General features: G+C 46.1%; 1 protein-coding gene across 1 annotated transcript in view; it reads left to right on the plus strand.

Annotated features, from left to right (window-relative positions):
• LOC123481929 (serine-rich adhesin for platelets-like) overlaps nt 1-25,857 on the plus strand; it is a 39,018-nt gene extending 13,161 nt beyond the window's left edge. Inside the window, 3 exon segments of the mRNA XM_045207632.1 lie at nt 1,972-4,249; nt 4,252-5,134; nt 25,733-25,857. Of these exon segments, the coding sequence (XP_045063567.1) occupies nt 1,972-4,249; nt 4,252-5,134; nt 25,733-25,857 (3,286 nt within the window).
• Nucleotides 25,858-26,233: the final 376 nt, after the last annotated feature.

Raw genomic sequence — 26,233 nt, forward strand, 5'->3', positions numbered from 1 at the left:
TGTGATATTTCAATTTATTTTATTTTAGCTAACATTTCTAAAAACCTGTTTTTGCTTTGTCATTGAGGGCTATTGTGTGTAGATTGATGAGGAAAACTAACCGAAATGCGAAGCTTCGGCCATGTATTTGATCGATCATGGATCTGGTGGCATTTCGGAGAAAGGAGCCAGGTTTTCTTTAGATGTGTGGATTGTGGATTTTCCTCAATGGGAAAGTTTATTGCTGGAGCTTGCCACATGAGTTGTATTTTGGAAGCCGCTGGCTGTCTCTATGTGTGTGTGGATGGCTGGTTGGATGGTGTCTGTGGCGCCGGGGGAGTTTTCAATAGAACCTGCCTTTGGGCTAAATTGAAATGCAATGCTTTGGTCATGGATCTGATCACGGATCTGGGAGGGGTGGATTGTGGATTTTGTTCTATGTGAAAGTTGACTTTTTGATCTTAGGATCAATGTTGTCACAGTTGCTTCTTGTTGAAGAGGCATCAGCTAACGTTAGCTTGCTATAGCTAGCTATACTGTTCCTCCGTTTCTGAATTAATTTATGGGTGTTTCTTTCTAGCTGGCGAAATAAGTGAGCTAGATTTTGTTTGTGTACTGCCATATGTCGATAACATAGCCAAGTTTGTCACTGGTATGGGATCATAAATATCCTAAAGCTAGCCAGCTAGACAATGATAACCGCAAGGATAGTGGGAGGAGATAATTCACTTTCTGTTTCATCTGCTGCTGGCTTGATAATGTTCACTCAAATACACATTTTCACTCATTGTAATTGACAAAATTAGATTTTTATTCTATAGAGATTGTAATTGTAATTGTAATTGTGTCAATATTGTGTTCAGTAGGCTACAGTAGGCTCACCGTGTGAGTCATCAAAATTACAATCTTGCGTTTGGGCCTTTCCAGCAGTTTTCGTGGTTTTTATATGCAGGTAGCATAAATTGTACAATTGTAAACTAACAAATCATTTTTCAAGTTAGGACCCATGTATAGTTAAGCAATAAGGCACAGGGGGGTGTGGGCTGTTCTTACGCACGACGCAACGTGGAGTGCCTGGATACAGGCCTTAGCCGTGGTATACTGGCCATATACCACAAACCCCAGAGGTGCCTTATTGCTATTATAAACTGGTTACAAATTCAATTAGAACAGTATAAATAAATGTTTTGTCATACCCGTGGTATACGGTCTGATATAGCACGGTTTTCAGCCAATCAGCATTCAGAGCTCGAACCACACAGTTTATAATTGTTAATATACAGCACCAACTACATAAATATCTGATAGGGTCTATTACCTGCTACAAGGACTTTAATGTGTGTTGCAGTGTGCAGTAGAGGTGCAGGTAGGTAGGAGGAGGAGGGAGGAGGGGAGAGGGAGGAGGAGGAGGGAGGAGGGGAGAGGGAGAAGGTGGAGGGAGGAAGGGAGGGGGAGGGGAGGAAGAGGAGGAGAGGAATGGAATGGAGAAATGGAGGGAGTACTGTACTGCATCGCCCAGCAGCTGTATGAGCGTCCATGCCTCCCTCAGGCTTCTCTTCTCTGCCTCCCATCTAATGAAAACGAACTATGCCCCATTACAAGAACCAAAAATGTAAACGTGGAGACATTGCACCAAAGAAAGGTACACAGTAGCATGGTTGTTTTAAACCAGCCTTACAGGCCAACAAAACATCCAGAGAGGATGTGATGGTGTGATTTTAATCGTAAGAGTAGAGGCTGCTATCGTGGGGCTGAAATTAGGTCTGCATAGGTCACATACCGTAACAGCAGTAGCAACAGTGGCAGCAACAGTAGCAGCAACTGCAATAGCAACAGTAGCAGTAGCAACAGTAGCATCAACAGTAGCAGCAACAGCAGTAGCAATAGTAGCAGCAACAGCAGTAGCAGCAACAGCAGTAGTAACAGTAGTAGCAACAGCAGTAGCAACTGCAGTAGCAACAGCAGCAGCAACAGTAGTAGAAACAGTAGCAGCAACAGCAGCAGCATCAGTAGCAGCAACAGCAGTAGCACCAGTAGCAGCAACAGTAGCAGCAACAGCAGTAGCAACAGTAGCATCAACAGTAGTAGCAACAGCAGTATCAACAGTAGAAGCAACAGCAGTAGCAACAGTAGCAGCAACAGCAGCAGCAACAGTAGCAGCAACAGCAGTAGCAACAGTAGCAGCAACAGCAGTAGCAACAGTAGCATCAACAGTAGTAGCAACAGCAGTAGAAACAGTAGCAGCAACAGTAGCAGCATCAGTAGCAGCAACAGCAGTAGCACCAGTAGCAGCAACAGTAGCAGCAACAGCAGTAGCAACAGTAGCATCAACAGTAGTAGCAACAGTAGAAGCAACAGCAGTAGCAACAGTAGCAGCAGCAGCAACAGTAACAACAGTAGCAGCAACAGCAGTAGCAACAGTAGCATCAACAGTAGCAGAAACAGCAGTAGCAACAGTAGCATCAACAGTAGTAGCAACAGCAGTAGCAACAGTAACAGCAACAGTAGCAGCAACAGCAGTATAAAATGTAGCATCAACAGTAGTAGCAACAGCAGTAGCAACAGTAGCAACAGTAGCAGCAACAGCAGTAGGAACAGTAGCAGCAACAGTAGCATCAACAGTAGCAGCAACAGCAGTAGCAACAGTAGCAGCAACAGTAGTAGCAACAGTAGAAGCAACAGCAGTAGCAACAGTAGCAGCAGCAGCAACAGTAACAACAGTAGCAGCAACAGCAGTAGCAACAGTAGCATCAACAGTAGCAGAAACAGCAGTAGCAACAGTAGCATCAACAGTAGTAGCAACAGCAGTAGCAACAGTAACAGCAACAGTAGCAGCAACAGCAGTATAAAATGTAGCATCAACAGTAGTAGCAACAGCAGTAGCAACAGTAGCAACAGTAGCAGCAACAGCAGTAGGAACAGTAGTAGCAACAGTAGTAGCATTAGTAGCAGCAACAGTAGCAGCAACAGCAGTAGCAACAGTAGCAGCAACAGTAGCAACAGTAGAAGCAACAGCAGTAGCAACAATAGCAGCAACAGCAGCAGCAACAGTAGCAACAGTAGCAGCAACAGTAGCAGCATCAGTAGCAGCAACAGCAGTAGCAACAGTAGCATCAACAGTAGCAGCAACAGCAGTAGCAACAGTAGCATCAACAGTAGTAGCAACAGCAGTAGAAACAGTAGCAGCAACAGTAGCAGCATCAGTAGCAGCAACAGCAGTAGCACCAGTAGCAGCAACAGTAGAAGCAACAGCAGTAGCAATAGTAGCAGCAGCAGCAACAGTAGCAACAGTAGCAGCAACAGCAGTAGCAACAGTAGCATCAACAGTAGCAGCAACAGTAGTAGAAACAGTAGCATCAAAATTAGTAGCAACAGCAGTAGAAACAGTAGCAGCAACAGTAGCAGCATCAGTAGCAGCAACAGCAGTAGCACCAGTAGCAGAAACAGTAGCAGCAACAGCAGTAGCAACAGTAGCATCAACAGTAGTAGCAACAGCAGTAGAAACAGTAGCAGCAACAGTAGCAGCATCAGTAGCAGCAACAGCAGTAGAACCAGTAGCAGCATCAGTAGCAGCAACAGCAGTAGCACCAGTAGCAGAAACAGTAGCAGCAACAGCAGTAGCAACAGTAGCATCAACAGTAGTAGCAACAGCAGTAGCAACAGTAGAAGCAACAGCAGTAGCAACAGTAGCAGCAACAGCAGCAGCAACAGTAACAACAGTAGCAGCAACAGCAGTAGCAACAGTAGCATCAACAGTAGAAGCAACAGCAGTAGCAACAGTAGCAGCAACAGCAGTAGCAACAGTAGCATCAACAGTAGTAGCAACATCAGTAGCAACAGTAGAAGCAACAACAGTAGCAACAGTAGCAGCCAATGCAGCAGCAACAGTAGCAACAGTAGCAGCAACAGCAGTAGCAACAGTAGCAGAAACAGCAGTAGCAACAGTAGCATCAACAGTAATAGCAACAGCAGTAGCAACAGTAGCAGCAACAGTATCAGCAACAGCAGTATAAAATGTAGCATCAACAGTAGTAGCAACAGCAGTAGCAACAGTAGCAGCAACAGTAACAGCAAAAGTAGCAGCAACAGCAGTAGCAACAGTAGCAGCAACAGTAGCAGCAACAGCAGTAGAAACAGTAGCAGCAACAGTAGCAGCAACAGTAGCAGCAACAGCAGCAGCAACAGTAGCAACAGTAGCAGCAACAGCAGTAGCAACAGTAGCATCAACAGTAGTAGAAACAGTAGTAGCATCAGTAGCAGCAACAGCAGTAGAACAGTAGCAGCAACAGTAGCAGCAACAGTAGCAGCAACAGCAGTAGCAACAGTAGCAGCAACAGTAGCAGCAACAGTAGTAGCAACAGCAGTAGCAACAGCAGTAGCAACAGCAGCAGCAACAGCAGTAGCAACAGTAGTAGAAACATTAGCAGCAACAGTAGCATCAACAGTAGCAGCAACAGCAGTAGCAACAGTAGCAGCAACAGCAGTAGCAACAGTAGCAGCAACAGTAGCATCAACAGTAGTAGCAACAGCAGTAGCATCAGTAGAAGCAACAACAGTAGCAACAGTAGCAGCCAATGCAGCAGCAGCAGTAGCAACAGTAGCAGCAACAGCAGTAGCAACAGTAGCAGAAACAGCAGTAGCAACAGTAGCATCAACAGTAGTAGCAACAGCAGTAGCAACAGTAGCAGCAACAGTAGCAGCAACAGCAGTATAAAATGTAGCATCAACAGTAGTAGCAACAGCAGTAGCAACAGTAGCAGCAACAGTAACAGCAAAAGTAGCAGCAACAGCAGTAGCAACAGTAGCATCAACAGTAGTAGCAACAGCAGTAGCAACAGTAGCATCAACAGTAGTAGCAACAGCAGTAGAAACAGCAGCAGCAACAGCAGTAGCAACAGTAGAAGAAACAGCAGCAGCAACAGTAGCATCAACAGTAGCAGCAACAGCAGCAGCAACAGTAGCAGCAACAGTAGCAGCATCAATAGCAGCAACAGCAGTAGCATCAACAGTAGTAGAAACAGCAGTAGCATCAGCAGTAGCAGAAACAGTAGCAGCAACGGCAGCAGCAACAGTAGCATCAACAGTAGAAGCAACAGTAGCAGCAACAGTGGAAGCAACAGTAGTAGAAACATTAGCAGCAACAGTAGCAGCAACAGTAGCAGTTGGCTAGCTGTGTTCAGAATAAAACTTTAGGATTGTCACTTAAAATACATGTCATTAGAACCTAGTATAAACCAGCGGTGGGCTGGGATGTACTGAATCATTCTGACAAAGGCATTCCTCTGCAGCAGCTGCTCCTGCTCCCAGAGTTTCCAGACAGATTATGGTGTCACATTCAGCAAGGCCAAACGTGTAGTGAAGTAATAGTGAATACTACAACACCACTGTGGTAACTACTGCTTTAACAACCATCTGCTACTGCTATTGCTACTGCTATTGAGAAATGACAGAGGCTCTCATTTCCTCAAATAAGAACAGCCATGATTGAAACTACTTATCCATTGTCTAGACATAATTGGGAGATGGTTCTTTCACTATGAGTTATAGGGTCGTTCCACCAATTTGGTGCCTTTTGAGTGTAAAATAATAAAATAATAATAATAATAAAGGAATTCACCTAATTTTAACATTCTGCCATAAAGAGCACATGTTCAACTTCATAAAAAACAAGTTTTCCCATCTCAAGAGGTTATTAACTAAATTATATACAGTATATAACTATAGTAAGTGCCTATTAAGTGCCAAGTAAAGTAACAAGGTTGACCATAACAAGGTTGACCGTAACAGGGTTGACGATTTCATCTTATTATTATTATTATTATTATTATTATTATTATTATTATTATTATTATTATTATTATTATTATTATTATCTTAAATCAGCCATAAATCACCTTCTGACAGGGGGAATAGAAGCATGTTGTGTGCAACAGGGTGAGGCAATTGAAAGCTTCACAAAAAATGTTTAATTGTTAACATTTCTAGTCTGTTTATCTATGGGTAACAGGGTTGACTGTCATGAGCACTCTCTCTCCCTGGTAGCAACATTAATTGCATTCAATTATCTTCCACTCTGCTCACCTCCCTCTCTCTACTCAGCCTAACTAGCTCCACCTGCCCTGCTCTGCTCTTGTTACCTGGCCAGCTGCACTGCATTTCCCACTCACCATCCTCACCTTGCCTCACTCTGTTCTAATTACTCTGCCAGCTGAACTGCATTTCCCCACTACCTCTCCCAGTATATCAAGCCCTGTTTTTCAGCCAAGCCCTGTCAGATCGTCTTCAAACCCGGACCAGTAACCTGCCTGTCTGCGCTCTGACTCCTGTTTGTGATACCGATCCTTTCTTGACTGCCTCCTTGTTCTACTGCCCCGTCTATCCCAACCTGCCTTCTGGACCTCGACTACTCTCCGATCTTCAGCCCCTCCGGTAACTCGTTTCTGCCTTCTGTCTCTCACCACGATATTTGCCCAGCCCTGATCTGTACTTCTGCCTGCCATTCATATTGCTGTTGTGTGTGTGTGTTCCCCCAGGTCTCCGACCACCAGATGAGCGTGCCCAGACGTTTCACCACCCTCAGCCCGATACGCCGCTCCATCACTGGGGAACACACACACTAAGCACTTGGACTGGATCACCCCCGGACATTTGGTGACCCCCGGAGCACAGGTACCCACAGGAGGACCCTGAAAGACCCCTGACACCCCTGGGACTCCTCTTCCCGCCTGTAACCTTGAATAAAGAACTCTGAATTTGAACTTGCGCTCTTGGGTCCTCTTCTGTTCGTGACGGAACGATCTGACCATCATGGACCCAGCGCACTCCCTGACCACGATGGAGGAAGAGCCAGAGAGGACTGCCCTACAGCGACTGGAACGCTCTGAGGGAGACATAAATCGGATGGCTGGCGACATCGCTTCCCTTCTCCAGCTATTCAACCAGCAGCAACAACAGTTCCAACTGCAGCAACAACAGCTAGCCCAAGCCCTGCAACTACTCTCAAGCCCGGCTACTCCACCTGCACCCCCCCTGGTCCTTTTGTTCCTGTACCACCGATACTCCTTCATCCCTCCGCTGGAGGTCCCAATGCTGCAGGCCCGGCAGTGCTGCCACCAGATCCCCACGCTCCTGAACCAAGGATTGGGAACCCGGAACGTTTTGATGGCAACCAGAAGCAAGTAAGACCATTCTTGAGCAGCTGCCGAATCCAGTTTGCACTACAGCCCAGGACTTTCTCAACAGAGGGAGCCAAGGTGGGGTATGTCATCACACATCTCACCGGTCGAGCTCGGTTGTGGGGAACAGCGGAATTCGACCGGCAAACCCCAGCCTGTGCCTCCTTCAGTGCCTTTGAGGAGGAGATGTTAAAGGTCTTTGACCTAGGCTCGCCAACAGCCGAAGCGTCACAAGCTCTGCTCACCATCCGTCAGGGCAATCGGACAGTGGCAGACTTCTCCATTGACTTTCGTACCCTGGCCAGTCAAAGCTCGTTTAACCCAGAGGCACTGGTGCAAGCCTTCCTCCATAGCCTGGCGGACTATATCAAGGACGAGCTTGTTTCCCATGACCCGCCCTCAACGCTTGATGCCGCCATTGACCTTGCCGTTCGCATTGACCGCCGTATACAGACCCGGAGGAGGGAGAAGGGCCGTCTCAGTCAACCTGCCATCCGTACTCGGGTCGATACCACTTCTGTCCAGCCCCTGCCTGTCAAGTCCCATAGCCAACTCAATCAGCCTGAGCCCATGGAGATTGGCCGTGCCTCTCTGACTCCCGAGGAGCGTCGGCGCCGTCTAAGCTCCAACCTTTGCCTCTACTGTGGTGGCGAGAATCACCGTGTCGCTACTTGTCCGGCAAAAGCCGCAGCTCACCAGGTGTAGGGGAGATCCGGGTGAGCTCAACAAGCCTTCAGTCTCCCTCCATCCGAAAGACCCTGCTTCATCTCCGCCTTCAGCTTTCTGACAAGACTCATACATTGGCCGCCCTTGTGGATTCCGGAGCCGAAGCAAACATCATGGACCCTGAGCTTGCACAGCAACTGGGCGTGAACCATCATCAACTGACACAACCCATTCCTGCACGAGCCCTGGATGGGCATCATCTTGGCACTGTCACTCATATCTCCGCCCCTGTGACAATCCTGCTGTCAGGAAACCACCAGGAGTCCATCCAGTTTCACCTCCTACACTCACCTGGCCAACCACTCATTCTTGGATACCCGTGGCTCCGTCAGCACAACCCCCCACATCGACTGGGAGACAGGAACAGTCCGTGAGTGGGGAAGGAGTTGTCACCAGACCTGTTTAAGGGGGGCCACCCTGCCCGTTCACCGGGAAGGATCTAGCGCTACCTCCGACATATCCAATGTTCCGGCCTGTTACCACAGCCTGAAAGAGGTGTTCAACAAATCCAAGGCGACATCTCTACCCCCCACACAGACCCTATGACTGCGCGATTGATCTCCTGCCTGGCACAGCACCTCCCAAGGGTCGTCTGTATTCACTGTCAGCCCCGGAAAGAAAGGCCATGGAGGACTACATTAATGACTCTCTTGCCTCCGGGATAATTAGGACCGTCGTCTTCCCCCCGCAGGAGCGGGATTCTTCTTTGTCGGCAAGAAGGACGGTTCTCTTCGTCCATGCATAGATTACCGGGGTCTGAACGACATCACGGTTAAGAATCGCTACCCACTGCCCTTACTTTCGTCTGCCTTCGAACTGCTGCAGGGAGCCACTGTATTCACTAAGCTGGACCTTCGCAATGCCTACCATCTGGTGCGGATGAGGGAGGGAGACGAATGGAAGACAGCGTTCAACACACCAACCGGCCACTATGAATATCTCGTCATGCCCTTCGGCCTCACCAATGCCCCAGCAGTTTTTCAAGCCCTAGTGAATGATATCCTCAGGGACATGCTAAATACGTTCGTATTTGTGTACCTTGACGATATTTTAATATTCTCAAAGACTCTGTCAGAACACACGCACCACGTCCGGTTGGTCCTGCGCCGCCTGCTGGAGAACTCTCTTTTCGTGAAGGCAGAGAAGTGCGAGTTCCATGCCAAAACCGTTTCATTCCTGGGGTATGTGGTGACCGAGGGCAGCATTCAGATGGATCTCACGAAGGTGTCGGCTGTCACTTCCTGGCCAGTTCCTGAGTCTCGGAAGAAGTTGCAACAGTTCCTGGGCTTTGCCAACTTTTATAGGAGATTCATCAGAAACTATAGCACAGTGGCTGCACCCCCTCACGGCGCTAACCAGCACTAAACAACCGTACCAATGGACATCAGCTGCTGATAAGGCCTTCAATATCCTCAAGACATGTTTCACTTCTGCTCCCATCCTCCAGATGCCAGATGCAGCAAGGCAGTTTGTGGTGGAGGTAGATGCTTCGGACGTGGGAGTGGGTGCAGTGCTTTCTCAAAGAGCAGCTGAGGATGGCAAGATGCACCCCTGTGCCTTCTACTCCCGTCGGCTAACCCCTGCCGAATGCAACTACGACATTGGGAATCGCGAGCTGTTGGCTGTCAAGCTCGCCCTTGAAGAATGGCGGCACTGGTTAGAGGGGTCAAAGGAACCATTCTGTAGTGTGGACAGACCACAAGAACCTGGAGTATATCCAAACAGCCAGGAGGCTGAACTCCCGTCAACAGCGGTGGTCTCTGTTCTTTACGCGCTTCAATTTCACGCTCTCCTACCGCCCGGGATCTCGCAACATCAAACCTGATGCTCTTTCCCGGATGTTTCAGAAGGACGAGACCACCGCCATGACAGCTCCCATTCTTCCCAGCCACTTGGTCGTAGCGGCCCTCACCTGGGAGATCGAGAAGCAGGTCATGGAGGCTCTTCGGGACCAGCCAGGTCCAAGCACCAGCGCCCCCAACCGTCTGTTTGTTCCAGCAGATCTCAGGTCACCTGTGATTCAGTGGGGGCACGAATCCCGTCCTGGCCTGTCATCCCGGCATCACTCGCACCCTTCATCTGGTCCGCCAGCGGTTCTGGTGGCGGGGGATGAGACGGGATGTCCGAGAATTCATCCGAGCTTGTCCCACTTGTAACCGAAACAAGACTCCCAACCAGCCTCCTGCTGGGTTGCTGCAACCCCTACTCATACCCAAGAGGCCCTGGTCCCACGTTTCACTGGACTTTGTTACGGGCCTTCCGCCCTCTGACGGACACACAGTCATCCTTACCATTGTTGACCGCTTTAGTAAGATGACCCACTTCGTGCCCCTTCCCAAACTACCCTCTGCTAAAGAGACCTCCCAGGTGGTCCTGGAACATGTGTTTCGTATCCATGGCCTACCCCAGGATATAGTGTCAGACCGGGGCCCGCAATTCTCAGCAACCTTTTGGAAGGAGTTCTGTCATCTCCTTGGGGCCACCGCCAGCCTATCGTCTGGATTCCACCCGCAGTCAAACGGCCAGACTGAACGCATGAACCAGGAGCTGGAGAAGGCACTGAGGTGTGTGGCTTCCCAAAATCCCCGGGCCTGGGCTCAACACCTGCTCTGGGTGGAATATGCCCATAATTCACTCACCAGTTCCTCCACCGGGCTCTCCCCCTTTCAGTGTGTCTACGGGTATCAACCTCCACTGTTTGCCAGCCAGGAGGCGGATGCCACCTGTCCGTCTGCTCTGCGTATGCCCGCCGCTGCCGCCGCACTTGGGCCCAGGCTCGCACTGTGCTCCTGAAGTCTGGAACCAGCTACGCCGTCGGTGCCAACCGACGGAGGACCCCAGCACCTACTTACCGGGTTGGTCAGAAGGTCTGGCTGTCTGCCCGGGATCTGCCGCTGCGGGTTGTATCACGAAAGCTGGCCCCTCGCTTCATTGGTCCTTTTCCTGTGCAGAAAGTCATCAGTCCAACGGCGGTCCGACTTCAGTTGCCCGCTTCCATGCGGGTCCACCCCACCTTCCACGTCTCCAAGGTCAAGCCGGTCCATGAAAGTCCCCTGGTCCCTGCAGCTCCGGCGCCACCTCCTCCGCGCCTCGTAGATGGCGGTCCTGTCTTCACCGTCCGGCGGCTGCTCCGCTCTAGGCGAAGGGGTAGGGGTCTCCAGTACCTCGTTGATTGGGAGGGATATGGTCCAGAGGAGAGGACCTGGATCCCGGCCAGGAGGATAGTGGACCGGACCCTTATCACTGACTTCCACCGACTACATCCTGATCAGCCTGCAATCCGTAGGGGCCGTCCCAAGAGGGGTTCCTAGCCGTCCGGCCCGCCCTGCTCCTGTCTCAGTGCCTGTCCTGTCTCCCCGACCGTGACCCTCCAGCTCCTTCTGAGGATGAGGAGATTCACTCGGACCGCTCGGAGGAGTTCTGACCCGCCGCCTGCTCCCCTCCACCCTCCCGGCATGATGTTGTTCTTGGGACTTCTGGGGCCGTCCCTTGGAGGGGGGGTCCTGTCATGAGCACTCTCTCTCCCTGGTAGCAACATTAATTGCATTCAATTATCTTCCACTCTGCTCACCTCCCTCTCTCTACTCAGCCTAACTAGCTCCACCTGCCCTGCTCTGCTCTTGTTACCTGGCCAGCTGCACTGCATTTCCCACTCACCATCCTCACCTTGCCTCACTCTGTTCTAATTACTCTGCCAGCTGAACTGCATTTCCCCACTACCTCTCCCAGTATATCAAGCCCTGTTTTTCAGCCAAGCCCTGTCAGATCGTCTTCAAACCCGGACCAGTAACCTGCCTGTCTGCGCTCTGACTCCTGTTTGTGATACCGATCCTTTCTTGACTGCCTCCTTGTTCTACTGCCCCGTCTATCCCAACCTGCCTTCTGGACCTCGACTACTCTCCGATCTTCAGCCCCTCCGGTAACTCGTTTCTGCCTTCTGTCTCTCACCACGATATTTGCCCAGCCCTGATCTGTACTTCTGCCTGCCATTCATATTGCTGTTGTGTGTGTGTGTTCCCCCAGGTCTCCGACCACCAGATGAGCGTGCCCAGACGTTTCACCACCCTCAGCCCGATACGCCGCTCCATCACTGGGGAACACACACACTAAGCACTTGGACTGGATCACCCCCGGACATTTGGTGACCCCCGGAGCACAGGTACCCACAGGAGGACCCTGAAAGACCCCTGACACCCCTGGGACTCCTCTTCCCGCCTGTAACCTTGAATAAAGAACTCTGAATTTGAACTTGCGCTCTTGGGTCCTCTTCTGTTCGTGACATTGACGTGTTACGGCACTGCTACACTATAGCCTTCGGGCGTACGGCGTTGCCGTCAGACATCAGCAGTTGAGGGACTGCTTCCTTTGAAATCAATGAAAGCTGCTATACTGCCCATGTTACGCTCGCATTTCATCACGTCCGATGGCAGCATCCAAGCTCTATCTTGTGATTTGAAATAATGAGAAATAATGTATATTTTGGTTGCATATGGCCTCCACTAGACACCACTAGTTATTTTACTAAGATTTATGAAGTCAAGGAGCTACCAGCTAGCAGATGGTTCTCGACCTTCGCCTCTCCCGAGTCCGTACGGGAGTTGCAGCGATGGGACAAGACTGTAACTACCAATTGGGGAGAAAAGGTGGTAAAAAGTACCCAAAAAAAGGGGGAAACCTAGTTAGTTTCTAGTAATCTCTCCAGTCTTCTTCTTTTTCTGTGAACTTTATATGGTGGTTGGCAACCAACTTTAAGGTGCATTACCAGCACCAACTGGACTGGAGTGTGGACCTCAGTTCATCTTTCAATCACCCATGTGGGTATATGCTCCTAAAAACCAATGAGGAGAAGGGAGAGGTGGGACTTGCAGCGTGTCAAGAGTCAAAAATAGAATCAAGTTCTATTTTAGCGCCTGGCTACGAAGACGCTTGTTGACGCGCGCGAGCAGTGTGGGTGCAATGATTGAATAACATGTATGTGTACATTTATTTTTTATCGCTCGGGCATGCAACGTGGGCAGTGTGGTCAGCATGTAACAGGTAGAACATCACTGACATGACGCTGTTGGCAAAACACCAGCAAATGGCCAAAAAGACTAGAACGAGCTCACCTGCTTTTACACTATGATTTGATTATTAGATAGATGTTCAATGTTCCTTTTGAAAAAAATATTTTAAAAGGAATAGTTTCACCATATTAAACAAGGAACAGACATACACCACATGACCAAAAGTATGTGGACACCTGCTTGTCGAACATCTCATTCCAAAATCATGGGCATTAATATGGAGTTGGGCCCCCCTTTGCTGCTATAACAGCCTCCACTCTTCTGGGAAGGCTTTCCACTAGATGTTGGAACATTGCTGCGGGGACTTGCTTACATTCAGCCACAAGATCATTAGTGAGGTCAGGCACTGATGTTGGGCGATTAGGCCTGGCTCGCAGTCAACGTTCCAATTCATCCCAAAGGTGTTTGATAGGGTTGAGGTCAGGGCTCTGTGCAGGCCAGTCAAGTTCTTCCACACCGATTTCGACACACTATTTCTGTATGGACCTCGCTTTGTGCTCGGGGGCATTGTCATGCTAAAACAGGAAAGGGCCTTCCCCAAACTGTTGCCACAAAGTTGGAAGTACAGAATCATCTAGAATGTAATTGTTTGCTGTAGCGTTAAAGATTTCCCTTCACTGGAACTAAGGGGTCTAGCCCGAACCATGAAAAAACAGACCCAGACCATTATTCCTCCTCCACCAAACTTTACAGTTGGCACTATGCATTCTGGCAGGTAGCGTTCTCCTGGCATCCACCAAACCCAGATAAGTCCGTCGGACTGCCAGAGAGAATGCGTTTCCACTGCTCCAGAGTCCAATGGCGGCGAGGTTTACACCACTTCAGCCGCAGCTTGGCATTGCACATGGTGATCTTAGGCTTGTGTGCGACCGCTCGGCCATGGAAACCCATTTCATGAAGCTCCCGACTAATAGTTATTGTGCTGACATTGCTTCCAAAGGCAGTCTGGAACTCGGTAGTGAGTGTTGCAACCAAGGACATACGATTTTTATGTGCTACGCACTTCAGCACTCGGCAGTCCCGTTCTGTGAGCTTCTGTGGCCTACCACTTCGCGGCTGAGCCGTTATTGCCCCGAGGTGTTTCCACTTCACAATAACAGCACTTACAGTTGACCGGGGCAGCTCTAGCAGGGCAGAAATTTGACGAACTGACTTGTTGGAAACGTGGCACCCTATGACGGTGCCACATTGAAAGTCATTGAGCGCTTCAATAAGGCCATTCTATTGCCAATGTTTGTCTATGGAGATTGCATGGCTGTGTGCTCGATTTTATACACCTGTCAGCAACGGGTGTGGCTGAAATAGCCGAATCCACTAATTTGAAGGGGTGTCCACATACTTCTGTATATATAGCGTATGTGAATCACTATTCACATGAAATAAATAATAATCTTCAGAAATGACTTTCTCAAAGAAACAAAATAACTAGGGTTTAACAATGATGGTGAACATCTTGGGGTTAAGTGGGTTAAAATCTTGAAGTCACAGAGGGTGCACAGAGGGGCATGTCAAAATGCTGAATTTTGGCACTAGCAAGACTTTATTCAAAATATATGGAAATGTCTGCTCTACTCAATTACAACCAACTAATTGCAGCATTACCGCAAAAATGGAAGAGGCAAGTGGAAGGGGGAGAAAGTAAGGAACTTGTCTGTCAGCCCTGCATTAAATACCAAAATTGGCTGAAGAAAATTGTGATAAATAAGAAAGGATACCAGTTTCATTTAAGGACCAAAACATGTACAGCTGTGCCATATAGACTGCAAAATAGTTGGGAAGAGATTTTCAATGTACTGATTCCATGGCACGTGGTTTATGAACTGATACACAAAACAACGCTTGATTCAAAACTTAGAGTTTTTCAATTTCAATTATTATACAAAATTCTTACAACCAATAGAATGTTATATATATGGGCGATACAACCAACCCAGCTCGAAGAGACAGACTCATTAGATCATAGGGCTCCCAAGTGGCGCAGCGGTCTAAGGCACTGCATCTCATTGCTTGAGGCGTCACTACAGACCCCCTGGTTCGATTCCAGGCTGTATCACAACCGGCCGTGATTGGGAGTCCCATAGGGCGTCGCACAATTGGCCCAGCGTCGTCCGGCTTTGGCCGGTGTAGGCCGTCATTGTAAATAAGAATTTGTTCTTAACTGACTTGGCTAGTTAAATAAAGGTAAAATAAATAAATAAAATGTTTTGGTACTGTCCATATGTAGCTAGTTTTTGGTCGCAGGTTCAGGAATGGCTGAAGAATTGCAACATTTACCTGGAGCTAACTCTGAAATAGCACTGCTGGGTGATTTTAAAAAGTTATGGTCAATCGATCAATAATATAATAATACTCTTAGCAAAAATGTTAATCTTTAATTTACAATATATAACATCTATGAGAATAGAAAGGTTCAGAACATTTGTGAAACATCACAGCACAGTTGAAAATGATATGGCAAATAGAAATCAAAACTGGATGATGTTCTGAGATAGATTGGAGGAATTTGAGTGGAGCTGAAGGATGGGACTAAAAACAAACAAAAGACAACTATTGGAAAATATACTCTGTCTGTAAAATTTATATTGTATGTATAAGCTGGAAGTAGAAGCCTAAGAGTTGATGTCCATTAGTTTACTCCAATTAGGGGAGGGATGGTAGGGTTAGGGGAAAAGAATAAAGGAATTGATCTATATATTTTGGTTACTACATGATTCCATATGTGTTATTTCATAGTTTTGATGTCTTCACTATTATTCTACAATGTAAAAAACAGTACCAGTCAAAGGTTTGGACACACCTACTCATTCAAGGAGTTATCTTAATTTTTACTATTTTTTACACTGTATAATAATAGTGAAGATATCAAAACTATGTAATAACAGATATGGAATCATGTAATAACCAAAAAAGTGTTAAACATATCAAAATATATTTTATATTTGAGATTCTTCAAATAGCCACCCTGACAGCTTTGCACACTCTTGGCATTCTCTCAATCAGCTTCACCTTGAATGCTTTTCCAACAGTCTTGAAGGAGTTCCCACATATGCTGAGCACTTGTTGGCTGCTTTTTCTTCACTCTGCCGTCCGACTCATCCCAAACCATCTCAATTGGGTTGAGGTCAGGAGATTGTGGAGGCCAGGTCATCTGATGCAGCACTCCATCACTCTCCTTCTTGGTAGAATAGCCATTACACAGCCTTGAGGTGTGTTGGGTCATTGTCCTGTTGAAAAACAAATGATAGTCCCACTAAGCCCAAACTAGATGGGATGGCGTATCGCTGCAGAATGTTGTGGTAGCCATGCTGGTTAAGTGTGCCTTGAATTCTAAATAAATCACAGACAGTGTCACCAGCAAAGCACCCCCACACCATAACACCTCCTCCTCCATGCTTTACGGTGGGAACTACACATGCGGAGATCATCCGTTCACCCACACCGTGTCCCACAAAGACACGGCGGTTGGAACCAAAAATCTCAACTTTGGACTCCAGACCAAAGGACACATTTCCTCTGGTCTAATGTCCATTGCTCGTGTTTCTTGGCCCAAGCAGGTCTCTTCTTATTATTGGTGTCCTTTAGTAGTGGTTTCTTTGCAGCAATTCGACCATGAAGGCCTGTTTCACACAGTCCCTCTGAACAGTTGATGTTGAGATGTGTCTGTTACTTGAACTCTGTGAAGCATTTATTTGGGCTGAAATTTCTGAGGCTGGTAACTCTAATGAACTTACAGTATCCTCTGCAGCAGAGGTAATTCTGGGTCTTCCTTTCCTGCGGCGGTCCTCATGAGAGCCAGTTTCATCATAGCGCTTGATAGTTTTTGCAACTGCACTTGAAGAAACTTTAAAAGTATTTGAAATGTTCCGGATAGACTGACCTTCATGTGTTAAAGTAATGATGGACTGTCGTTTCTCCACCTTGTCACAACACAACTTATTGGCTCAAACACATTAAGAAGGAAATACATTCCACAAATTAACTTTTAAGAAGGCACACCTGTTAATTGAAATTCATTCCAGGTGACTACCTCATGAAGCTGGTTGAGAGAATGCCAAGAGTGTGCAAAGCTGTCATCAAGGCAAAGGGTGGCTATTTGAAGAATCTCAAATGTAAAATATATTTTGATTTGTTTAACACTTTTTGGGTTTTCTACATGATTCCATATGTGTTATTTCATAGTTTTGATGTCTTCACTATTATTCTACAATGTAACATTTTTTACAAATAAAGAAAAACCCTTGAATGAGTAGGTGTGTCCAAACTTTTGACTGGGAGTGTATATATTTTATATATATATATATATATATATATATATATACACAGTGGGGAGAACAAGTATTTGATACACTGCCAATTTTGCAGGTTTTCCTACTTACAAAGCATGTAGAGGTCTGTAATTTTTATCATAGGTACACTTCAACTGTGAGAGACGGAATCTAAAACAAAAATCCAGAAAATCTCATTGTATGATTTTTAAGTAAATAATTTGCATTTTATTGAATGACATAAGTATTTGATCACCTACCAACCAGTAAGAATTCTGGCTCTCACAGACCTGTTAGTTTTTCTTTAAGAAGCCCTCCTGTTCTCCACTCATTACCTGTATTAACTGCACCTGTTTGAACTTGTTACCTGTATATAAGACACCTGTCCACACACTCAATCAAACAGACTCCAACCTCTCCACAATGGCCAAGACCAGAGAGCTGTGTAAGGACATCAGGGATAAAATTGTAGACCTGCACAAGGCTGGGATGGGCTACAGGACAATAGGCAAGCAGCTTGGTGAGAAGGCATCAACTGTTGGCGCAATTATTAGAAAATGGAAGAAGTTCAAGATGACGGTCAATCACCCTCTGTCTGGGGCTCCATGCAAGATCTCACCTCGTGGGGCATCAATGATCATGAGGAAGGTGAGGGATCAGCCCAGAACTACACGGCAGGACCTGGTCAATGACCTGAAGAGAGCTGTGACCACAGTCTCAAAGAAAACTAGTAACACACTACGCCGTCATGGATTAAAATCCTGCAGCGCACGCAAAGTCCCCCTGCTCAAGCCAGCGCATGTCCAGGCCCATCTGAAGTTTGCCAATGACCATCTGGATGATCCAGAGGAGGAATGGGAGAAGGTCATGTGGTCTGATGAGACAAAAATAGAGCTTTTTGGTCTAAACTCCACTCGCCGTGTTTGGAGGAAGAAGAAGGATGAGTACAATCCCAAGAACACCATCCCAACCGTGAAGCATGGAGGTGGAAACATCATCCTTTGGGGATGCTTTTCTGCAAAGGGGACAGGACGACTGCACCGTATTGAGGGGAGGATGGATGGGGCCATGTATCGCGAGATCTTGGCCAACAACCTCCTTCCCTCAGTAAGAGCATTGAAGATGGGTCGTGGCTGGGTCTTCCAGCATGACAACGACCCGAAACACACAGCCAGGGCAACTAAGGAGTGGCTCTGTAAGAAGCATCTCAAGGTCCTGGAGTTGCCTAGCCAGTCTCCAGACCTGAACCCAATAGAAAATCTTTGAAGGGAGCTGAAAGTCTGTATTGCCCAGCGACAGCCCCGAAACCTGAAGGATCTGGAGAATGTCTGTATGGAGGAGTGGGCCAAAATCCCTGCTGCAGTGTGTGCAAACCTGGTCAAGACCTACAGGAAACGTATGATCTCGGAAATTGCAAACAAAGGTTTCTGTACCAAATATTAAGTTTTGCTTTTCTGATGTATCAAATATTTATGTCATGCAATAAAATGCAAATTATTTACTTAAAAATCATACAATGTGATTTTCTAGATTTTTGTTTTAGATTCCGTCTCTCACAGTTGAAGTGTACCTATGATACAAATTACAGACCTCTACATGCTTTGTAAGTAGGAAAACCTGCAAAATCGGCAGTGTATCAAATACTTGTTCTCCCCACTGTATATATATATATATATATATATATATATATATATATATATATACAGTTGGGGAAAAAAGTATTTAGTCAGCCACCAATTGTGCATGTTCTCCCACTTAAAAAGATGAGAGAGGCCTGTAATTTTCATCATAGGTACACGTCAACTATGACAGACAAATTGAGGAAAACAAATCCAGAAAATCACATTGTAGGATTTTAATGAATTTATTTGCAAATTATGGTGGAAAATAAGTATTTGGTCACCTACAAACAAGCAAGATTTCTGGCTCTCACAGACCTGTAACTTCTTCTTTAAGAGGCTCCTCTGTCCTCCACTCGTTACCTGTATTAATGGCACCTGTTTGAACTTGTTATCAGTATAAAAGACACCTGTCCACAACCTCAAACAGTCACACTCCAAACTCCACTATGGCCAAGACCAAAGAGCTGTCAAAGGACACCAGAAACAAAATTGTAGACCTGCACCGGGCTGGGAAGACTGAATCTGCAATAGGTAAGCAGCTTGGTTTGAAGAAATCAACTGTGGGAGCAATTATTAGGAAATGGAAGACATACAAGACCACTGATAATCTCCCTTGATCTGGGGCTCCACGCAAGATCTCACCCCGTGGGGTCAAAATGATCACAAGAACGGTGAGCAAAAATCCCAGAACCACACGGGGGGACCTAGTGAATGACCTGCAGAGAGCTGGGACCAAAGTAACAAAGCCTACCATCAGTAACACACTACGCCGCCAGGGACTCAAATCCTGCAGTGCCAGACGTGTCCCCCTGCTTAAGCCAGTACATGTCCAGGCCCGTCTGAAGTTTGCTAGAGTGCATTTGGATGATCCAGAAGAGGATTGGGAGAATGTCATATGGTCAGATGAAACCAAAATAGAACTTTTTGGTAAAAACTTAACTCGTCGTGTTTGGAGGACAAAGAATGCTGAGTTGCATCCAAAGAACACCATACCTACTGTGAAGCATGGGGGTGGAAACATCATGCTTTGGGGGTGTTTTTCTGCAAAGGGACCAGGACGACTGATCCGTGTAAAGGAAAGAATGAATGGGGCCATGTATCGTGAGATTTTGAGTGAAAACCTCCTTCCATCAGCAAGGGCATTGAAGATGAAACGTGGCTGGGTCTTTCAGCATGACAATGATCCCAAACACACCGCCCGGGCAACGAAGGAGTGGCTTCGTAAGAAGCATTTCAAGGTCCTGGAGTGGCCTAGCCAGTCTCCAGATCTCAACCCCATAGAAAATCTTTGGAGGGAGTTGAAAGTCTGTGTTGCCCAGCGACAGCCCCAAAACATCACTGCTCTAGAGGAGATCTGCATGGAGGAATGGGCCAAAATACCAGCAACAGTGTGTGAAAACCTTGTGAAGACTTACAGAAAACGTTTGACCTGTGTCATTGCATACAAAGGGTATATAACAAAGTATTGAGGAACTTTTGTTATTGACCAAATAATTGTTTTCCACCATAATTTGCAAATAAATTCATAAAAAATCCTACAATGTGATTTTCTGGATTTTTTTCCACATTTTGTCTGTCATAGTTGACGTGTACCTATGATGAAAATTACAGGCCTCTCTCATCTTTTTAAGTGGGAGAACTTGCACAATTGGTGGCTGACTAAATACATTTTTTCCCCACTGTATATATATATATATATAAAATAAAGACTTCATAAACATTCATAATCAGATTGATTGAATTCTCCATGTGGTCTATATCAGAGGGCACATCATTTAATATAACAGCCTTTTACAATTCAATATTGGTGAACAATTTATATTTAAAATATCAAAAGGCACTAATTTCATGGAATGACCCTATAGCAGTAAAGGCTATAAGGGAGTGTGGTAGTTGTGTGGTTCATGCCCTTAATGAGGCTGAATCTGAACTCACCTGTAGGCCTCACTGCTGGCTCTCTTGGTTCCTGCCTTTGGGCGGCTTGTCCTCAGTTCCCCAGTCATGGTCCTATCTGAAACTCAATACAACGATGGCTATAAAGTCACATTCATTTAGAGGTTTAGTAATGTCAGGTGTTAGGACAGGTGTGACCTCATAAAGCAAACCCATGGGGAAACTGGAATAGAGTTGGACAGGTGAGCAGAGTAGGCTGCCAGATGCACGCACACACACACACACTCCCAGAAGGACACATTAACGAGAGGACTGTGAGCCTAATTGCCCTCCGTCTGCCAGAGTCAAATTAATAGCCTCTCACAGTTGTGTTGCTTCATTCCTTCCAACATGTACCTGTCTGTGAATTCAACCTTGTGAAGACTTACAGAAAACGTTTGACCTGTGTCATTGCCAACAAAGGGTATATAACAAAGTATTGAGAAACTTTTGTTATTGACCAAATACTTATTTTCCACCATAATTTGCAAATAAATTCATTAAAATCCTACAATGTGATTTTCTGGATTTTTTTTTCTCATTTTGTCTGTCATAGTTGACGTGTACCTATGATGAAAATTACAGGCCTCTCTCATTTTTTTAAGTGGGAGAACTTGCACAATTGGTGGCTGACTAAATACTTTTTTTCCCCACTGTAAGTATTTGACCCCTCTGCAAAACATGACTTAGTACTTGGTTGCAAAACCCAGATGTTTCTTGTAGTTGGCCACCAGGTTTGCACACATCTCAGGAGGGATTTTGTCCCACTCCTCTTTGCAGATCTTCTCCAAGTCATTAAGGTTTCGAGGGTGACGTTTGGCAACTCGAACCTCCTAATCTCAGCTCGTTACCTGTATAAAAGACACCTGCGAGCCAGAAATCTTTCTGATTGAGAGGGGGTCAAATACTTATTTCCCTCATTAAAATGCAAGTCAATTTCTAACATTTTTGACATGCGTTTTTCTGGATTTTCTTTATTTTTATTCTGTCTCTCACTTCAAATAAACCTACCATTAAAATTATAGACTGATCATTTCTTTGTCAGTGGGCAAACGTACAAAATCAGCAGGGGATCAAATACTTTTTTCCCTCACTGTATTGGCATGGGAAACATATGTTTACATTGCAGAGTGGGTGGACACCCTACTTACTTTTATTTCTTTTACTACTGACACTGTAGCGCTCCATACTCCCTCACCTTCACCCAGGGGCCTGACTGACAGGTAGTCTGCCCTCTCTCTACTTCCTCCCTGTTGCCCTACCTGTCCATCCAGTTCAATCAAACACACACATTGCAGTATAAATGTTTATAGCTAGAATTTGATAGTTTGACACTGACAATACACGACTTGGACTTAACTCAAGTCTCAACCCTTTCTACTTAGGACTTGACTTGACACTTGGACCTTATGACTTAATTAGACTTACTTGAGACTCAAACAAGAGAACCCATCTCTGACTAACAGGTGAGTTACCCTACACAATATAGACCTATACACTTTGAGACCCAGAGAAAAGCACTGTACAAACACAATCTATTGTCATTATCACCATCTTCATGTTTGATGCCAAAGAAGTCGCATGGGGGCCAATACTGCATATCTCTGTCCAAATGGCAGGCAGCAGCACACAGCCCAATGTTGAACAGCAGTCGTACTATACATCAGACTCTGGCACAGCACAAAGCCCACCCTTACAGACGTGACACCCCACGGCAGCATTGTTTATGACAGAAAGGCACTCTTCTGTTTGTGGTGCATTACTGTTTTAGTGCAGGGTTTATGAGCACCATCGCCTGCCATCTGTTAGCTGCTGCCATTGCGCTTTTAATCGCCCAACCCCGGAGATCGATATCGCTGTCAGGTCACGGGAACGCTCACAGCTTGGTAATGCGTAATTTACTGAATGATTAGGGTTATTTATTTATTATTCCCTTGTATTGTTGGGCAACACATACAGCACAGGAGGAGGAGGAGGAGGAAGAGAGAGAGAGAGAGAGAGAGAGAGAGAGAGAGAGAGAGAGAGAGAGAGAGAGAGAGAGAGAGAGGTGAGATAATAAACAGTTGAAATCGGATGTTTACATACACCTTAGCCAAATACATTTAAACTCAGTTTTTCACAATTCCTGACATTTAATCCTAGTAAGATTTCCCTGTCTTAGGTCAGTTAGGATCACCACTTTATTTTAAGAATGTGAAATGTCAGAATAATAATAGAGATAATTATTTATTTCAGCTTTTATGTCTTTCATCACATTCCCAGTGGGTCAGAAGTTTACATACACTCAATTAGTATTTGGTAGCATTGCCTTTAAATTGTTTAACTTGGGTCAAACGTTTCAGGTAGCCTTCCACAAGCTTCCCACAATAAGTTGGGTGAATTTTGGCCCATTCCTCCTGACAGAGCTGGTGAAACTGAGTCAAGTTTGTTGGCCTCCTTGCTCGCACACACTTTTTCAGTTCTGCCCACAAATGTTCTATAGGATTGAGGTCAGGGCTTTGTGATGGCCACTCCAATACCTTGACTTTGTTGTCCTTAAGCCATTTTGCCACAACTTTGGAAGTATGCTTGGGGTCATTGTCCATTTGGAAGACCCATTTGCGACCAAGCTTTAACTTCCTGACTGATGTCTTGAGATGTTGCTTCAATATATCCACATAATTTTCCTTCCTCATGATGCCATCTATTTTGTGAAGTGCACCAGTCCCTCCTGCAGTAAAGCACCCCCACAGCATGATGCTGCCACCCCCGTTCTTTACGGTTGGGATGGTATTCTTCGGCTTGCAAGGCACCCCCTTTTTCCTCCAAACATAATGACGGTCATTATGGCCAAACAGTTCTATTTTTGTTTAATCAGACCAGAGGACATTCCTCCAAAAAGTACGATCTTTGTCCCCATGTGTAGTTGCAAACCGTAGTCTGGCTTTTTAATGGCGGTTTTGGAGCAGTGGCTTCTTCCTTGCTGAGCAGCCTTTCAGGTTATGTCAATATAGGACTTGTTTTACTGTGGATATAGATACTTTTGTACCTGTTTCCTCCAGCATCTTCACAAGGTCCTTTGCTGTTGTTCTGGGATTGATTTGCACTTTTCGCACCAAAGTACGTTCATCTCTAGGGGACAGAATGCGTCTCCTTCCTGAGCGGTATGATGGCTGCATGGTCCCATGATGTTTATACTTGCGTACTATTGTTTGTACAGATGAACGTGGTACCTTCAGCCGTTTGGAAATTGCTCCCAAGGATGAACCAGACTTGTGGAGGTCTACAATTTTTTTTCTGAGGTCTTGGCTGATTTCTTTTGATTTTCCCATGATGTCAAGCAAAGAGGCACTGGGTTTGAAGGTAGGCCTTGAAATACATCCACAGGTACACCTCCAATTGACTCAAATGATGTCAATTAGCCTATCAGAAGCTTCTAAAGCCATGACATCATTTTCTGGAATTTTCCAAGCTGTTTAAAGGCCCAGTCAACTTAGTGTATGTAAACTTCTGACCCACTGGAATTGTGATACAGTGAATTATAAGTGAAATAATCTCTGTAAACAATTGTTGGAAAAATTACTTGTGTCATGCACAAAGTAGATGTCCTAAACGACTTGCCAAAACTATAGTTTGTTAACAAGAAATTTGTGGAGTGATTGAAAAACTAGTTTTAATGACTTCAAACTAAGTGTTCCAACTTCAACTGTATATTATGCATTGTGGTTATTAATTATATGGAGACATTCTGGCCTGCATGCCATTTGGACAGAAACATGCCGTATTGGCCTAATCCTTCATCTACACTGGATTGAACAAGCGACATCAATAAGAGATCATAACTTTCACTTGGATTCACCTGGTCAGTCTGTCATGGAAAGATAAGCAATAAGCAATATGATAATGTGGAAATCTGTGGAACCATTGGAAATCATTTGGATAATCAAATGTATTTTGCAAGTGTAACAGAGCGCATTCTGTTCTGCCCCAAGTGGAGGTCGAACTAGCAACCTTCTGCACAACAACACACAAAATTACATTATCCCTCCTTTAACCTCCTTCTACTCCTCTGAACCCCAGCAACCGGACAGAGCCCAACTGTGGATCGGGGTCACGGCACCATTGTAACAGAGGGCCTTCTGTTTTGCCCTGAGCTGGGATCAAATCAGCAACCTTCTGCACAACTTCTAACATGCTGCGGGCGAGTTTACATCCACTACACAAGGGGTCACGCACACACACACAACATCTGTCCTTCTCAGTGTGTGAGTAACAGAGGCTTCATTTGCTTTGGCCCAAGCTGCAGAATCTGATCGATTCCTGCCTTCTTGGCTGATACTTATCTACATAGCCTCTTCAATCACCTCAGCTCACCAACCTCTCACCCACACACACACAAACTACATCCTAGACATGCTTCAGGTGCTTCAATCTGTGTACTACGAGGCACCCCTTCTATTGCACAGATAGTCAAGCATCCTTGAACAGATGTTGTCAGGTATCTGCGCATGGAATATGTTATAGTAGTGCTCATCAAAGGATAAGACTTCTCACCTAAAGTTCAGGCACAATAAACATACAGTATACAATACCAATTTGATATGCGCTGATGCATCATCAATGTGCTTTCTTACTACCACAGACATGCACACACAACTACACACACACAGCGAGAGAGAGAGAGAAGCAGAGAGAGAGAGAGAGAGAGAGAGAGAGAGAGAGAGAGAGAGAGAGAGAGAGAGAGAGAGAGAGAGAGAGAGAGAGAGAGAGAGGCAGACTGCCCTATACTCACGTCTTAGGCTGTGATATTCACTCTTGAACAGGGTCATACCAGGGGGGAGGAGAGAGAGAGAGAGAGACAGACAGAGAGGGAGAGAGGGAGAGAGAGAGAGAGAGAGCAGACAGAGAGAGAGACAGAGAGAGCAGAGGAATGCCTTTAAACAAGCAGAATCAGCGGAGACTCTCCTCTTTTAATCCCTCCTTCCCAGTGCCTCCCTGCAACCCTGACAAAGAGGAGAGGAGACTGTTCACTCTGGCACCATGCTCTAAGAACAGTACCAGCGGGTTGTACCATGTCACGCTGCACAGCGGTGAGCTGGGGTTGGTGGGCTGACCCACTCTGTAAAAGGCTGGGGGGTGCTGTGTGGACTGGAGATAATGCTATAGCTGTGTGGATGCTCCTACTGTATGTCAAAGCCACACAGAGCACTCAGGAATTATCACTGTTTATTGTAGTAGCAAAAGGACTGGAGGAATGCAGGCTGTGCTGAGGGAGAGGAGAGGAGAGAGAGGACAGATCCTTGAGCAGAGACAGGCATCACAGAGGGAGGCTGTGTAAAAACCTAATGTTGTGGCTCAGAGTCAGACACAAACAGAAGTACTAGAGTCAGGGCCACCTTGCAGGCAAAACATTTTAGTGCAATTCTGCACATTTTGGCATGGGGCGGAGATATATATTTTTGCAATTTTACAGCTAATTTCCTGCAATT

This window comes from Coregonus clupeaformis, chromosome 26 (assembly GCF_020615455.1).
Source record: "Coregonus clupeaformis isolate EN_2021a chromosome 26, ASM2061545v1, whole genome shotgun sequence".
Lineage (NCBI taxonomy): Eukaryota > Metazoa > Chordata > Actinopteri > Salmoniformes > Salmonidae > Coregonus > Coregonus clupeaformis.